The 13,918-nt window shown below is 34.4% G+C and overlaps 1 protein-coding gene across 1 annotated transcript; it reads right to left on the bottom strand.

Annotated features, from left to right (window-relative positions):
- Positions 1-1,060: 1,060 nt before the first annotated feature.
- LOC148194287 (uncharacterized) lies at positions 1,061-1,561 on the bottom strand. The gene has a single exon (XM_088097171.1). The coding sequence runs from the start codon at positions 1,559-1,561 to the stop codon at positions 1,061-1,063; it is 501 nt and encodes a 166-aa protein (XP_087953297.1).
- Between the last annotated feature and the right edge of the window lie 12,357 nt (positions 1,562-13,918).

Genomic DNA, 13,918 nt, shown 5'->3' with positions numbered 1-13,918 from the left:
TACGTGGGACATCCAGGCCCATCAGATCAAAGGCACATCACCTTAGCAGGGGTCTTTCTCCTAAGTCAGTTTTCTGCCAACTTTTCCTTCTTTCTCTAAAACCTCATTTTCTAAATATGGTTCTGCATTCTCTCTAAAATACCACCGAACCGTTCAATTTTTGAATAGGTGGTGTTCACCGCGTAAAGTCGTTAAGTAACTGACTGAACGGGTTCTTGTTCCAACCAGTAACTTTCTCCTTTTCTCCACCGTTTCTAGCACCTAGGGCATTGCTATTTTACTGAATGCATGCCACTAGAAGTGTTCTACTTCAAATTTGTGGTAATTTCTAGCCTAAAAAGCTAATTCTATCACCATTGGGTTATAGGGTGTCTTTGAATTTTGTTGTGAGGAGCACTATTTAGATCATCCCTGTCAAGTAAACTGTGAAGTTTTCGAGGTAAGGGGAGCTAATTATTTTTGTATGAATTTATTTTATACAAATATATGCAGGTTGAATGTTGAACTAGTGTGTTCTTGTAATTTTTATTGGATAATTATAATGTGGAATTGTGCTTAAATAATTTATGCTTTGGTGTTGAACTGGTACATGTGGCAATTATGTTTGTAAGTGTCTCTGTTGAAATTAATCTGTTTTGGTTGAAATTGTTCTGGTTGGAGGGTTTGGAGTAAGGGCTCTGTGATAGCATGTATATGGGCAGGTACTGTTTAAGGTTACTGTGACGGGAAGGGTGATATATATAATTGGGTATTTGATGTCTAGAACACTGTTAGATAATTAAATCATAACTTGTTAAAAGCCTTTCTTTGATAGAGGCCTTTTACATTACCGATCGTCCTTAACGCTCGTCATCACTGATCGGCTCTACTCTCGGACGATCGGTTTGATAGTCATCCTTTTCATTACCGATCGTCCTTACCGATCGTCACCAGTGATCAGTAAGGACTCTCACACGATCGGCTGTACCGTTCGTCAGGTTTTGTTTACTTCTCGTTACTGTTCCTGTTGTCTTCTCTCTACCGATCGTCTCTACTCTCGGACGATCGGTCGTATCGATCGTTAGGTCCAGACAAGAATGGTTTGATACAGAGAAAGCTCTTTCCAAATTATTTGAAGACGAGTATAATACTGAGATACAGTGGAATCACCTTGTTTGCAAGAGTGAAGAGCTTCTTGAAGATCAGCAATACGAAACTTATCACCATGAGAAAAACGTTGAAGGAGATCAGTCCAAATCTCGTAGGCAGATTCCATCCACATAACGGATTGTTTTATGGGAAGCTTCATGGATCGCGTCAACCATGAAATCACCATCTTGTTGCAGCGTTTCCAGGCTTGGTGAAGGACATCATCAGCAGGAGGGCAAGAAACAGTACCAAGAACAAATTTTTCTTTATTCTTGGTTTCAAGAGCAACGAGCATATCATGCCGCCATTGTTGATAGTTGTTGTCAGAAAGGGGAGGAGTGACAAGAACAAGAGCTGGGTTCTCACCGGGATGGAGAAACAGAGGATTAGCAGGGTTAGAAAGATAATCGGTGGTGGAAATGGAGAAAGCCATGAGAATAGAATAGAAAAGTAACCGATCGTCCTAGAGAGAAGACAATCGGTAGTGAGAAGACAACTGAACCTGTCGAACGTTACGACCGATCGTCCGAGAGTAGAGACGATCGGCAGTGAGAAGACAACAGAACCTGACGATCGATACGACCGATCGTCCGAGAGTAGAGACGATCGGTAGAGAGAAGACAACAGGAACAGTAACGAGAAGTAAACAAAACCTGACGAACGGTACAGCCGATCGTCTGAGAGTCCTTACCGATCAGTGGTGACGATCGGTAAGGACGATCGGTAATGAAAAGGATGACTATCAAACCGATCGTCCGAGAGTAGAGCCGATCAGTGATGACGAGCGTTAAGGACGATCGGTAATGTAAAAGGCCTCTATCATTCTTTGTTGGTAGGATAAAGGGACTTAAAAACCTGAGTTAGCACATCCCTGATCATAGAGCAGTCCTGGCCTGGTCCAATACTTTGTAACTAGTCATATGTGCTAGCGTCGATGCGTTCAGACATCTGAACCCTCTCCGGTGACCAATTGGGGGAAAGTAAGATCTTTACTATGATGAAAATTAGACAAGTAGTTTACCAAATAAGAACCATGGATATATATATATATATATATATATATATATATATATGTATATTATTAAATGTTATAGAAATATAAGTTAGGAAAGCATGATATATATTATATTAACATATGAAACGTATGATAATTAAATTGTTGTTCTGTATAACTGTATGGAGCTTTGAACTGGTATGTCTATCCCTACACTCGAAGCATTGTTCATGCTCAAATAGAGGAGAGCAGTGTAAGTGGTGAGAGTAGAAGGAGGTTCTTGTCTATAGTCTTAGAGTTTAGACATAGACAGATGGAGGATTTACCTTGCATAGTGTTGCGGAGTGTCAGCTGAACTACGCAAGTGCAAAGACGACCAATAGTTCGACAATTATACCAATCCGAATGAGTCATGTGAGTGTTTGAGTCATGGTTTAAAGTGGTATGCCTTGATTGTTCTTTATATGTAGCTAAGCACGATGATATTTATTGATTGAACTATATGATTACTGCTTGTTTATCTAGCTCACCCTTGCTTCTTTGTTGTGTGCTGCTTGTGTATGTTTTCCTTTGCGATGATCATCCACTTGGATGGGAGCAGATGTTGTTGAGGAGGTTTCCTTGGAGCAAGAGTTGGAGGATGCTGATGATGCAGTATAGTATTTTTAGGATTTCTAAATTTAAGTTGGTGTTATTTTGAAGTACTATAAGCTGTTTAAGTTTTAAGTTCTGTCCTTTTGCGGATGACTGTAATATCAGCTACTGAACTACTCTTCTACTCTTATATGTGAACTTCTAAGTTATATGATTGTGGTTATTATATATTTGGGATGCTACAATTTTTTAATTAAAAATTACATGTAAAATACATAGGTATTTATGATAAAATTATAAAAGTTATTTATATTTAATTTCTCATAATAAAAAAGTATTATTTTTTATTAAACATGAATATATATATATATATATATATATATATATATATATATATATTAGTAAATAGATCTATAGTAGTGAATATTTTCACTAATATATTATAATTATATTTAGTTTTTTTATCTTTATTTTCACCTCCACTCCAAAGAGGAGTTGCATCCTTTAAGAAATTGAATATGTCAATATTCATTGACTCTATATACAATTTCTTTATTATTATTCATTTCTATTGATTACTCTCTTTTTTTTCTAGACACTACTTATCCGTAAAAGTAATTCAAAAGCTTATCGTGATATTTGAATTTTTTCACTTTGATCTTATATGGTTCTTTTAATAGAGTGGTGTCTTTTTACCAAAACATTTTCACTTAGAAAGTAAAGAGGAACAAAATAAATTTTTAAGATTTTCGATAAAATTCCTCTAAGAATATGATTTTGGGAGAATTTCGTATTTACAGCACAATATTTTTGAGATATCTTAATGTGTCAAATTACTTCAGTCTGCTTTTTCAAATATTTTAGGATGAGATTGATAAATTTAAAGCACATGAGTGTGCACTTATATAGCAAGAAAGAATGATTGTAGATGAGGGTTTCGGTAAAAAAAATTGCTGGAAAATAAATACAGAGAGTGAGTAATTTGATTTAAAGTTAATAATACTTTAAGATAAAATATTTAAGTGCCTTAATTCTGGGTGTGTGTTTTTTTTCAAATCATTAATCTTCAAAATTAAAAAGAAAATAATATCTCAGTTACAAAATACAGAGATAATAATAAAATATAATTTTTTTACCCTTTGTTAAAATATCTCATAGATTACAAGATCAATTAATTAAATTAAAACTTCTTAAAAGACTTGGCCCAATTATTGTGTCGGCGTATTTTTATAAACATTTTGAGTATTTTATCCATCTTCGAGTGTCGAGTCAGATCTCAAATAACCAGAACAATATACAAGTCTTAACCTTGAGGCGAAGTGTCTGAGGTCCAAAGGCTAAAAAAAATTGTTAAGGACATTCTAAATACTTTATTGTCAGACTTTTTCCTCTCAGTGCAGAATTGGCCTTTAATATCACCGAATAAACGTTTATCCACAAAAACTCCAACGTAAATAATTGATCGATGGCATATCTGTAAATAAGTAGGACTGTAGACGTCGGTTCTGGAGGGGGACGGATGTCTATAATATTATAGACGTCGGGGCCCCTCTAACAAACGTTTAAAAGGCTGAAGCAATGAACTCTTCAACTTCCCTGTCAGCAACTTAGACGTCCGTTCTGGATGGGGCCGGACGTCTATACTTCAACTTCCCTGTCAGCAACCTAGACGTCCGTTCTGGAGGGGGCCGGACGTCTATAGACGTCCGGCCCCCTCCAGAACGGACGTCTAGGTTGCTGACAGGGAAGTTGAAGAGTTAATGGTGTTCAGCCTCTTCAACGTCCGTTGTGAGGGGGTTCGGACGTCTATAATATTATAGACGTCCGGCCCCCTCTAGAACGGACGTCTAAGTTGCTGACAGGGAAGTTGAAGAGTTAATGGTGTTCAGCCTCTTAAACGTCCGTTGTGAGAGGGGCCAGACGTCTATAATATTATAGACGTCGGGGCCCTTCCAGAACGGACGTCTAAGTTGCTGACAGTGTAGTTGAAGAGTTAATGGTGTTCAGCCGCCTAAACGTCCATTCTGGGGGCCCCAAGCGTCTATAATATTATAGACGTCCGGCCCCCTCCAGAACGGACGTCTAAGTTGTTGACAGGGTAGTTGAAGAGTTAATGGCGTTCAGCCTCTTAAACGTCCGTTGTGAGGGGGGCGGACGTCTATAATATTATAGACGTCGGTGCCCCTCTAACGGACGTTTAAAACCCCCCGCGAATATCAATAAGAGACGTATACCTTGTGTCATACATTGATGGGTAGGTGTTGTTATATGTAAAAGTTCATTATTAAAGTTTCCTTAATTACTTAGTTAAATAACTATTTGTCCTTCGTGATAGGTCGCACTAGCAGCTGATGGTCATCATTCCCAAACAATGTAAAATTATATGGTTTTGTTCGTTGCACAGAAAGATGAAAAATGACTTGAGAACCATGCTTCAAGGGTAAGTGTTTCTCCAAAAATGACTTTGAATTTGATGTTCCCCTTAAACTTTTATGATAAATATAGTTATGATAATTTTACTTTGTGTTTTTAATATGTACAGAGTTATTGGTAAATCTCGAGGTCAACTAGTTCAAATTTTATATCCAAAGGTTAATTGTCATTTATAGTTCTAATTCATTTTCTATGTTATTGAATGATCTAAATTATTGACGATTTAGTGCATCATTTTAGTGTAACCAGTAGCAGGATTCATGGGAATGTGGCTTCTATGTCATGTGTTGGATTAAGACCATCATTCGAGCTGTCATTACAGATGACTGGAATGAGGTAATGATGCATACCTTGAATACAATACAAATCAAAATCATTTTTAAACATATATGAAACCATAATGAATCTTTCTTCAATTTTGCAGCGCTTCAAGAGTACATCTCCTATACTAGAGGAAACGATTAGGCAAATAAGGCAGGAGTGAACAACTTATCTTCTGCAAAGATGGAGTTAGGAACAGTTTTATTTGTTGTTGAACATTGATTAATTTTAGTTTTATAAGTTTATATATTAATAGTTTTGGTATTGGATTATTTTGTACATTAAGTAGAACTTTCTTTATATGAAACACAAATATACTATACTATATATTGTTCTGGGACGATTTTCTGTTTTTCAGGTGTGGTTTTAATGCAAAAATAAATTGATTTTTTAAAAAAAGAACGCCCAATAGACGTCGGTTAGTGCACAAACGGACGTCTATAGACGTCTGGCAGTGCACAAACCGACGTTCAAACCCGTAATCCCTAAACAACTCGTTCAGCCATATAGACGTCCGGGGTGGCTTCGTCGGACGTCTATATAGACGTCCGGCCTGACACAACAGACGTCTGACTAACGTCACCCACAAAGACGTCGGGTGTAGGTCGGACGTCAAAAAGCCAAAAGAACAAACGTCTAAAGCCCTTTCTGCACTAGTGCCTTTTCTAACTAGTTCTCTTATTTTGTTAGTTTTAAATTTGATGTTGTCTATTTACACGTAGAAGCTTTAGTTTTCACTCTACTGCTCCACTTTATCTCATGTCATCTTTAGGTATGTTTATCCCTTTTTGTTAAATTCAACGTTTGCCTCTATTTGCATAATAATTTATGGCTTGATTTATTTTATCTGCAAAATAAATAACTTCTTGTTTTGTTGACTCAACCATGAGTCATGTTGGGATTGATTTAAACTAACTTTTTAGGCTAGTTCCTAGTCGAGATAACTTGGTCGCTTTAGACGAGTGTCTCTGCCTCTCAAGTTGAGCTTAGAGTTTCTAATTAGCCTCTAGATCAAACAATTTGCCAAAGTTTGCTTTGAATATGCTTCTCGCAAACGCACTGCAAGCACTTAGTCGAAGTTGATCTCATCAAATTCTTTTTTTGGATTTAGGTGATCATGTTAATGAACCCGTCATTTGTCAAGTATACAAACCCTTTCAATCAAGCGACTTTTTCTTTTTTTTTTTACATAGTCGCTCATGTTTTGCCTAAGCAACTTTAGAACGAGCATGAGCCTCCTCAGAATGTTGGCATACTTTTTTTCTCTCTCGTCTCAACTCTTGAATGGATTGCAAAATCAACTGCATAGTTAGACGGTTGTCCTTTTCATCGTTGCCTTGATGATTTACATTCCTTGAATTCTTCATTATTGTAGATCTTAATAACATGTGAGGCTAGGAATGATTTTTACTAGGGCCTAGAGTCGATGCCATATTGTTCCAATGAAAAGTTAAGTGTCTTAAATCAAATAACAAATATAAATAGTGTACTATATGAAATATATCGATCGGAGTTAATGGTCATTTATGGGCAATTATCAGGTAGATTACCTTACGCTTTACAAATATACGGTATTAATTATTGATTATTGGGTTTGATTTCCTAAAAATATACTAATAACTAATAAAAGGACTTGACTGCCACAAACTCTGTAAATAATATAACTGATGTTAGGTACAATCATCTTTTACTATCCCAATAAAATATAGACCTCTTTATGAAACATATCTGACTTGAGCGTCGGAGTGTCTTCTGCAGGTCAACAACCCATTGGAGTGTCTTATGCAGGTCAACAACCCATTGGAGTGGATCGCGTTCTCGGAGAGGATTGAAGATCAAAAAAGAGCAGAGCAAGGAAGGACGACCGACCCTTGGACCAATTCAACCGAAACATTTTGGCGCCCACCATGGGGCCGAGCGACATCCCCATGAAACCACGAGGAACCAGACGTGTAAACGTGCGCTCGGCCTTGACATTGCTACTTCGGATCAATACCAGGTTTTGTAACAAGAGTACAAAATTCCATAATAATTTATAAAGGCATGTCTTTTGTTTTGAGAACTTTCAGGAACGTTCAGCCCTACATCCAACCTATTTTTGTGAGTAAAAATATCCTTCACAAGAAGGTTCAGAAATGCGTTCAACTTGGTTAGGTTCTACCAACTCTTAATTTTAAATTATAAAATATTATACACATGATGGTTCAAAGTTGCGTTCAACCTTGTCAGGTTCTACCAACTCTTAATTTTAAATTATAAAATATTATGCACATGATGGTTCAGAAATGCGTTCAACCTTGTCATGTTCTACCGACTCTTAGTTTTAAATTATAAACTATAAAATATTATGTGCAGGAAGGTTCAGAACTCAACTTGGTCAGGTTCTACCAACTCTTAATTATAAATTATAAAATATTATGCACAGGATGATTCAGAAATGCGTTCAACCTTGTCAGGTTCTACCGACTCTTAGTTTTAAATTATAAATTATTATGCACATGATGGTTCAGAAATGCGTTCAACCTTGTCATGTTCTACCGACTCTTAGTTTTAAATTATAAACTATAAAATATTATGTGCAGGAAGGTTCAGAACTCAACTTGGTCAGGTTCTACCAACTCTTAATTATAAATTATAAAATATTATGCATAGGATGATTCAGAAATGCGTTCAACCTTGTCAGGTTCTACCGACTCTTAGTTTTAAATTATAAATTATAAAATATTATGTGCAGGAAGGTTCAGACCTCAACTTGGTCAGGTTCTACCAACTCTTAATTTTAAATTATAAAATATCATGTGCAGAAAGGTTTAGACCTACCTTCAACTGTGTCAGGTTATAATGGCCGCTCGAGGGAAGTCAGAAAAACGACTTCAGAAATCCCCGCTTAACGCAGAAAGTCAGAAAAATGACTCATGACTCAAGACCGCTCGGGAGAAGTCAGAAAAATGACTTTAGAAATCTCCGCTCAACGCAGGAAGTCAGAAAAATGACTCCTGCCTCAAGCCGCTCGGGGGGAAGTTAGAAAAATGACTTCAGAAATCCTCGCTCAACGCATGAAGTCAAAAAAATGACTCATGCCTCAAGCCGCTCGGGGGAAGTCAGAAAAATGACTTCGGAAATCTCCGCTCAACGTAGGAAGTCAGAAAAATGACTCCTGCCTCAAGACCGCTCGGGGGAGTCAAAAAAATGACTTCAGAAATCCCCACTCAACGCAGGAAGTCAGAAAAATGACTCCTGCCTCAAGCCGCTCGGGGGGAAGTTAGAAAAATGACTTCAGAAATCCCCACTTAATGCAGGAAATCAGAAAAATGACTCCTGCCTCAAGACCGCTTCGGGGAAAGTCAGAAAAATGACTTCAGAAATCCCCGCTCAACGCAGGAAGTTAGAAAATAACTCCTGCCTCAAGCTGCTCGGGGGAAGTCCGAAAATGGGCTTCAGAAATCCCCGCTCAACGCAGGAAGTTCGAAAAAGAACTCTTATATGTCAACTACTCAACAGGTTCAGCTTTGTGAGGTTTCAATGCCTTTTCATTATAAAAGTAAATTATAAAATATTGAAGCGTTTACTTGATTTTATTTAAAAGCATATTTTTTGGAGCGAAAATCTCTTGCACAGGAAAAAGTGTCAAATAGAACTCTTAGCATTTTCTGTTCAGTCTAGGGAACAAATCCAAAGAGAACTCCTAGAGTTCGCCGCTCGGTACAAAGAGCAATGAAAACTTAAAGCATCGAAGATAGACTCCCTAAATACAACGTGAGCGACCTCTTTTAAAGCTCATAATAATCCCTACGCACCTCTTTCAAATAAAAGAGCTTGCTTGGCTTTGGGGGCTTATGTACTATATGAAATATACCGATCGGAGTTAATGGTCATTCATAGGCAATTATCAGGTATTAATAGGTCAACTTACCTTACGCTTTACAAATATACGATATTAGTTATTGATTATTGGGTTTGATTCCCTAAAAATATACTGATAACTAATCAATGAACTTGACTGCCACAAACTCTATAAATAATACAACTGATGTCAGGTACAATTGTAAGATCCTTGAAAATATTTGTATTTCAGATACTAGATTAAAAAAAAAAGTAAAAAGTGAATAGTAAATTGTGAATAGTAAAAAAAATATATATATATATATATTTTTGGAAGGGATAAGTATTCCACGTTGCCTTGAGTCATAAGAGATCAGAATTCATCAAATTGTAAATAAAAAATTATTTTTGTAATAGTAAAATGAATAAAAAAATGAATAGTTAAAATGAATAGTAAAAATGAATAGTAAATGTTTTTGCTATAAATAGCCAAGGGGGGAGGCTGAAAATTTACACCAAAAAACTTAGAAAATTTTTTAGAGAAGAGAGTTGGAAGAATTTCTAATTGCAAAGAAGATATTCTGGAAATTTTCAGAGAACGAGGAGATTAAGAGGTAAGGGGAGCTAACCTTGAGTATTTCGTTTTGTATTATCTTGAGTCTTGAATATGCAATATTTTGCTTTTGTCTGATCTTAAATCTTGAATATGAAGTATTTTGTTTCTGTATGATCCTGAATTTTGAATGAGAACATGCTTCTGTGTTTAAGACCCAAGTATGATAGTTGTAAAATGTGATGTTGATTATGTTATGCCTTTTGTATGTTATTAGTTGTTTATCTTTTTTGTATTTTTGGATGGATTAGAAGTTGTCTAACCGGCTCTGCCAGATTCAACTTCTTGTTCCCCAGAACTTTTATTGTTTCTTATCTCTTTATATTGTATTTTTGGAAGGATGAGAAGTTGTCTAACCGGCTCTGCCAGATTCAACTTCTTGTTTCCCTAGAAGTTTTATTGTTTCTTATCTCTTTATATTATATTTTTGGAAGGACGAGAAGTTGTCTAACCGGCTCTGCCAGATTCAACCTCTTGTTTCCCCAGAAATTTTATTGTTTTATCTATTTTTATTGCATCTTTTTGGAAGGATGAGAAGTTGTCTAACCGACTCTGCCAGATTCAACTTCTTGTTTCCCCAGAAATTTTATTGTTTTATCTATTTTTATTGCATCTTTTTGGAAGGATGAGAAGTTGTCTAACCGGCTCTGCCAGATTCAACTTCTTATTTCCCCAGAAATTTTATTGTTTTATCTATTTTTATTGCATCCTTCTGGAAGGATGGGAAGTTGTCTAACCGGCTCTGCCAGATTCAACTTCTCATTTCCCCTGAATTTTTATATTAAGATTATTTTGATGGTAGAAGAGCTAATCCTTTCTTACATATAATATTTATACATATTATGATCACGAATATGAGTTATGATCCTTTTGGTAATGGTAGTTATCTGTGTAAATTTAGTTTTCATGATTTTAATTTTTCTATGTTCGAATTTCAGTGGTAAATCGTTCCTCTTAATTGTTTTTATTGTTAGATTTAGCTAAAATTTTAATATATGGATCCTAAGACCTATTTCTTTACTTTAACCGTTTGAATCATTAATTAAGAGTCTGTACTTGGAGAAATAAGTTCGGCATGTTTGAATAAAATTGTATTACTGAGTACTCTCGGAAAAATATAGATTCTATTCTAATTGACCGTTGAATCAATCTGAAAATTTGATATATGATTCCTAAGATATATTACTATAATTTGACCGTTAAGATTTGTAATTAGAAGTCTATGTGTTGAGAAATAAATTTCGAAATTATGAAAAGTATGATGAACACTATATTTTTGTTCTTAAGTTATCATGGTAAGAACTTCATATATATTTCATTTACCTTTACATTAAGCCCAAACTTTAATATTTAGTTCCTAAGACATGTTGATGTATTTTGGGTGATATATGACCTTTGATTTGTGAAAATATGTTGAGTTATACTCGTTATAAAAAAAATGAGTTTATAATATGAAGAATGATATCTGGTAATATGTTTAATTTGTTGACACCAAAACGAGTTATTGTCAATTTGAGTAAAGAACGAACATGATTGAGTTAGGTAGATAAGAGGGTAGGATTTGTTGGTTTTTATGAAATGTGGAGTGGATATAAGAAATTATTACTTATGAAATGATGTTTACTACTTGGAGTAGTATGTTTGGTTTATACCATGAGAGCTTGATATGAGCAAAGTAACACCGAGGTTTATGAAAGCAGGCAGAAAGTGGTCTGACCATAAGGCTTTGACATAAATATATGGTCCGTAAGTTTTATAGAAGTAGGTAGAGAGAGGTCTAACCATAAGGCTTCAGAAAGTAAGACATAATATACAAGTGAGGCTTAAGGAAGCAGGTAGAGAGCGGTCTGACCATAAGGCTTCGTGAATAAGCATGGTATACTTGTAAGATTTATGAAAATGAGAAAGATGACTTTAAAAAAAATGATGAATTAATGACATCGGGATAATGATATTTATCAATTGCAGAAATACATGATTGAAACATTTATATTATAATTTTAACGATTGTATGATGTGGTTGGCTTACCCTTATTTGTCTGTGCTATGATCATATAACTCATGTTATATGTGAATAGATAATGTTGTAGATGCGGTTGAAAAAGCTTAGAGATGATGAGAGAGATGCGGGGAAAAACTTTCAGGGATTTTTGTAAAAAGAATAAATTGTATTGGAAAAATATGTTGTGTAAGACTTATAAGTTAAATTTCAAATTTATGTTAAGTGGTGAAAACTATATTGTTTAAAGTTTGTAAGTTTGGTATTGTACTTTGGAGGAATTGAAATAAAGTTTGATTGTTTATATCAGACTAATTTAGTCTCTACTACTAGTAATACCCCTTTAAAATATTTGGGTGTTACAACAATCATCTTTTACTATCCCAATAAAATATAGACCTCTTTATGAAACATATATGACTTGAGCGTTGGAGTGTCTTCTGTTGGGACGACCAACCCTCGGACCAATTCAACAGAAACAAATAGTAAATAATTTGATTTAAAGTTAACAATACTTCAAACTCGAAAATTCAAGTGTCTTAGAATTGGATGTGTCTTACTATTTATAAATAAAGTTGTTATAAATAATGTATCTTCCAAATAATAAGATAACATTTCAGTTAAAAAATACAAAATAATAATAAAATATAAATAATTTATTTTTTATTAAAGTATCTCCTCATTTACGAGATATATTAATTAAATCAAATTTCTAAGTTTGTAGACATTAAGTTGGTCTTTAGACATTTTATTTACCATCAAATTGAGGTTCGACTCGAAACATCTAAAAAAAGACCACGAGTATTAAGAATATGTTGTTCCACACCTCCTAATAATTGTGGTAGAGGTTAAAGAGGATGTGATGAAATGATGAATTTGATGAATGAAAATTTCAGCAGAAAGTAAAATCTAGGCTTAATACCCTATTTTGTCCCTAGTTTCGTTCGAAAATGTCAAATTAGTCCATCCTTTAAAAAATGCGTCAATTAAGTGAGGACGTAATTGACAAATTTTTTAAAGGATGGACTAATTTGACATTTTCGAGCGAAACTGGGGACAAAATAGGGTATTAAGCCTAAAATCTACTGTAGATTTAGACGGTTAATTTAGTATAAATTTTTACAAAATTTGTTCAAAGTAAAAATACCCATAAAATAATAATAATAGAAAAAAACTAAACTACATGATAATTATATGTTTTCTTTATTCATTTAAAACCTACAATAGTGATGTCAAAATGGATTGAAATCCCTAAGTTAATTCGACCCACTATAGGTTTTCGTCAAGTTGGGTAGAAAAAAATTTTAAAATTTCAATATGGGCCAATTTTGAATTTGACTCACTGGAAACCTATCTTACCTGAGTTGAACTTGTGGTGAGCCGGGTTCACTCATCAATTCACCTAATTTTTTTAATAAATATTTTTTGTTGAGTTAGTGATTTTACAAAATATTGAAATAGAGACTCGATTGAAATTATTTTTGTATGAAATAATTAGACAACATGAAAAATTTACAAATATATACTTAGTAACTCAATTTTTATGTTGAAACAAATTTGAATATGTATGAAGTCATTAAAAATTTTGTTAAGGAGATTTTGTAATATCAAATCTTATGTTTGATGGATCATAAATCTAATTTAAAATTATTTCCCTTTGTTTATATTTGAATTAGAAAATTTTTGTTATTATTTTAGTAGAGAAAGAAAAATTTGTAATTAAGTGAAAGTGAGTCAATGAACAACCTCGTTTAATCTACCAACCCGTAATGGGCTAAATAGTGCGTCAGGTTGAATTTAAATTTTTTTACTCATAAATAAGTCAAGTTAAATTGATTCACTAGTGGCCAACGAGTCCGATTAGGCAACTCATTATGACTATTCTAATTTTCAGTATAGTTATAATTCAATATAATCTTTAAAAAAGAAACTATTGAATGTTTTTTTTCTCTTTTTTTGAAGTGTTGAGGTTGTTGTTAGGTTTGATTGGAATAAAATTCAATTGGAATAAAAT

Source organism: Vigna umbellata, chromosome 8 (genome assembly GCF_029865625.1).
Source record: "Vigna umbellata cultivar VRB3 chromosome 8, Vumbellata_1.0, whole genome shotgun sequence".
Taxonomy (NCBI): Eukaryota; Viridiplantae; Streptophyta; class Magnoliopsida; order Fabales; family Fabaceae; genus Vigna; species Vigna umbellata.
The sequence above is the reverse complement of the archived record's forward strand: the minus strand, read 5'-3'. Positions and strand labels throughout refer to the sequence as shown.

Excerpts from the sequence above, each read along its gene's own strand:
- LOC148194287 (XM_088097171.1), bottom strand. The coding sequence starts at position 1,561 with ATGGCTTTCTCCATTTCCACCACCGATTATCTTTCTAACCCTGCTAAT.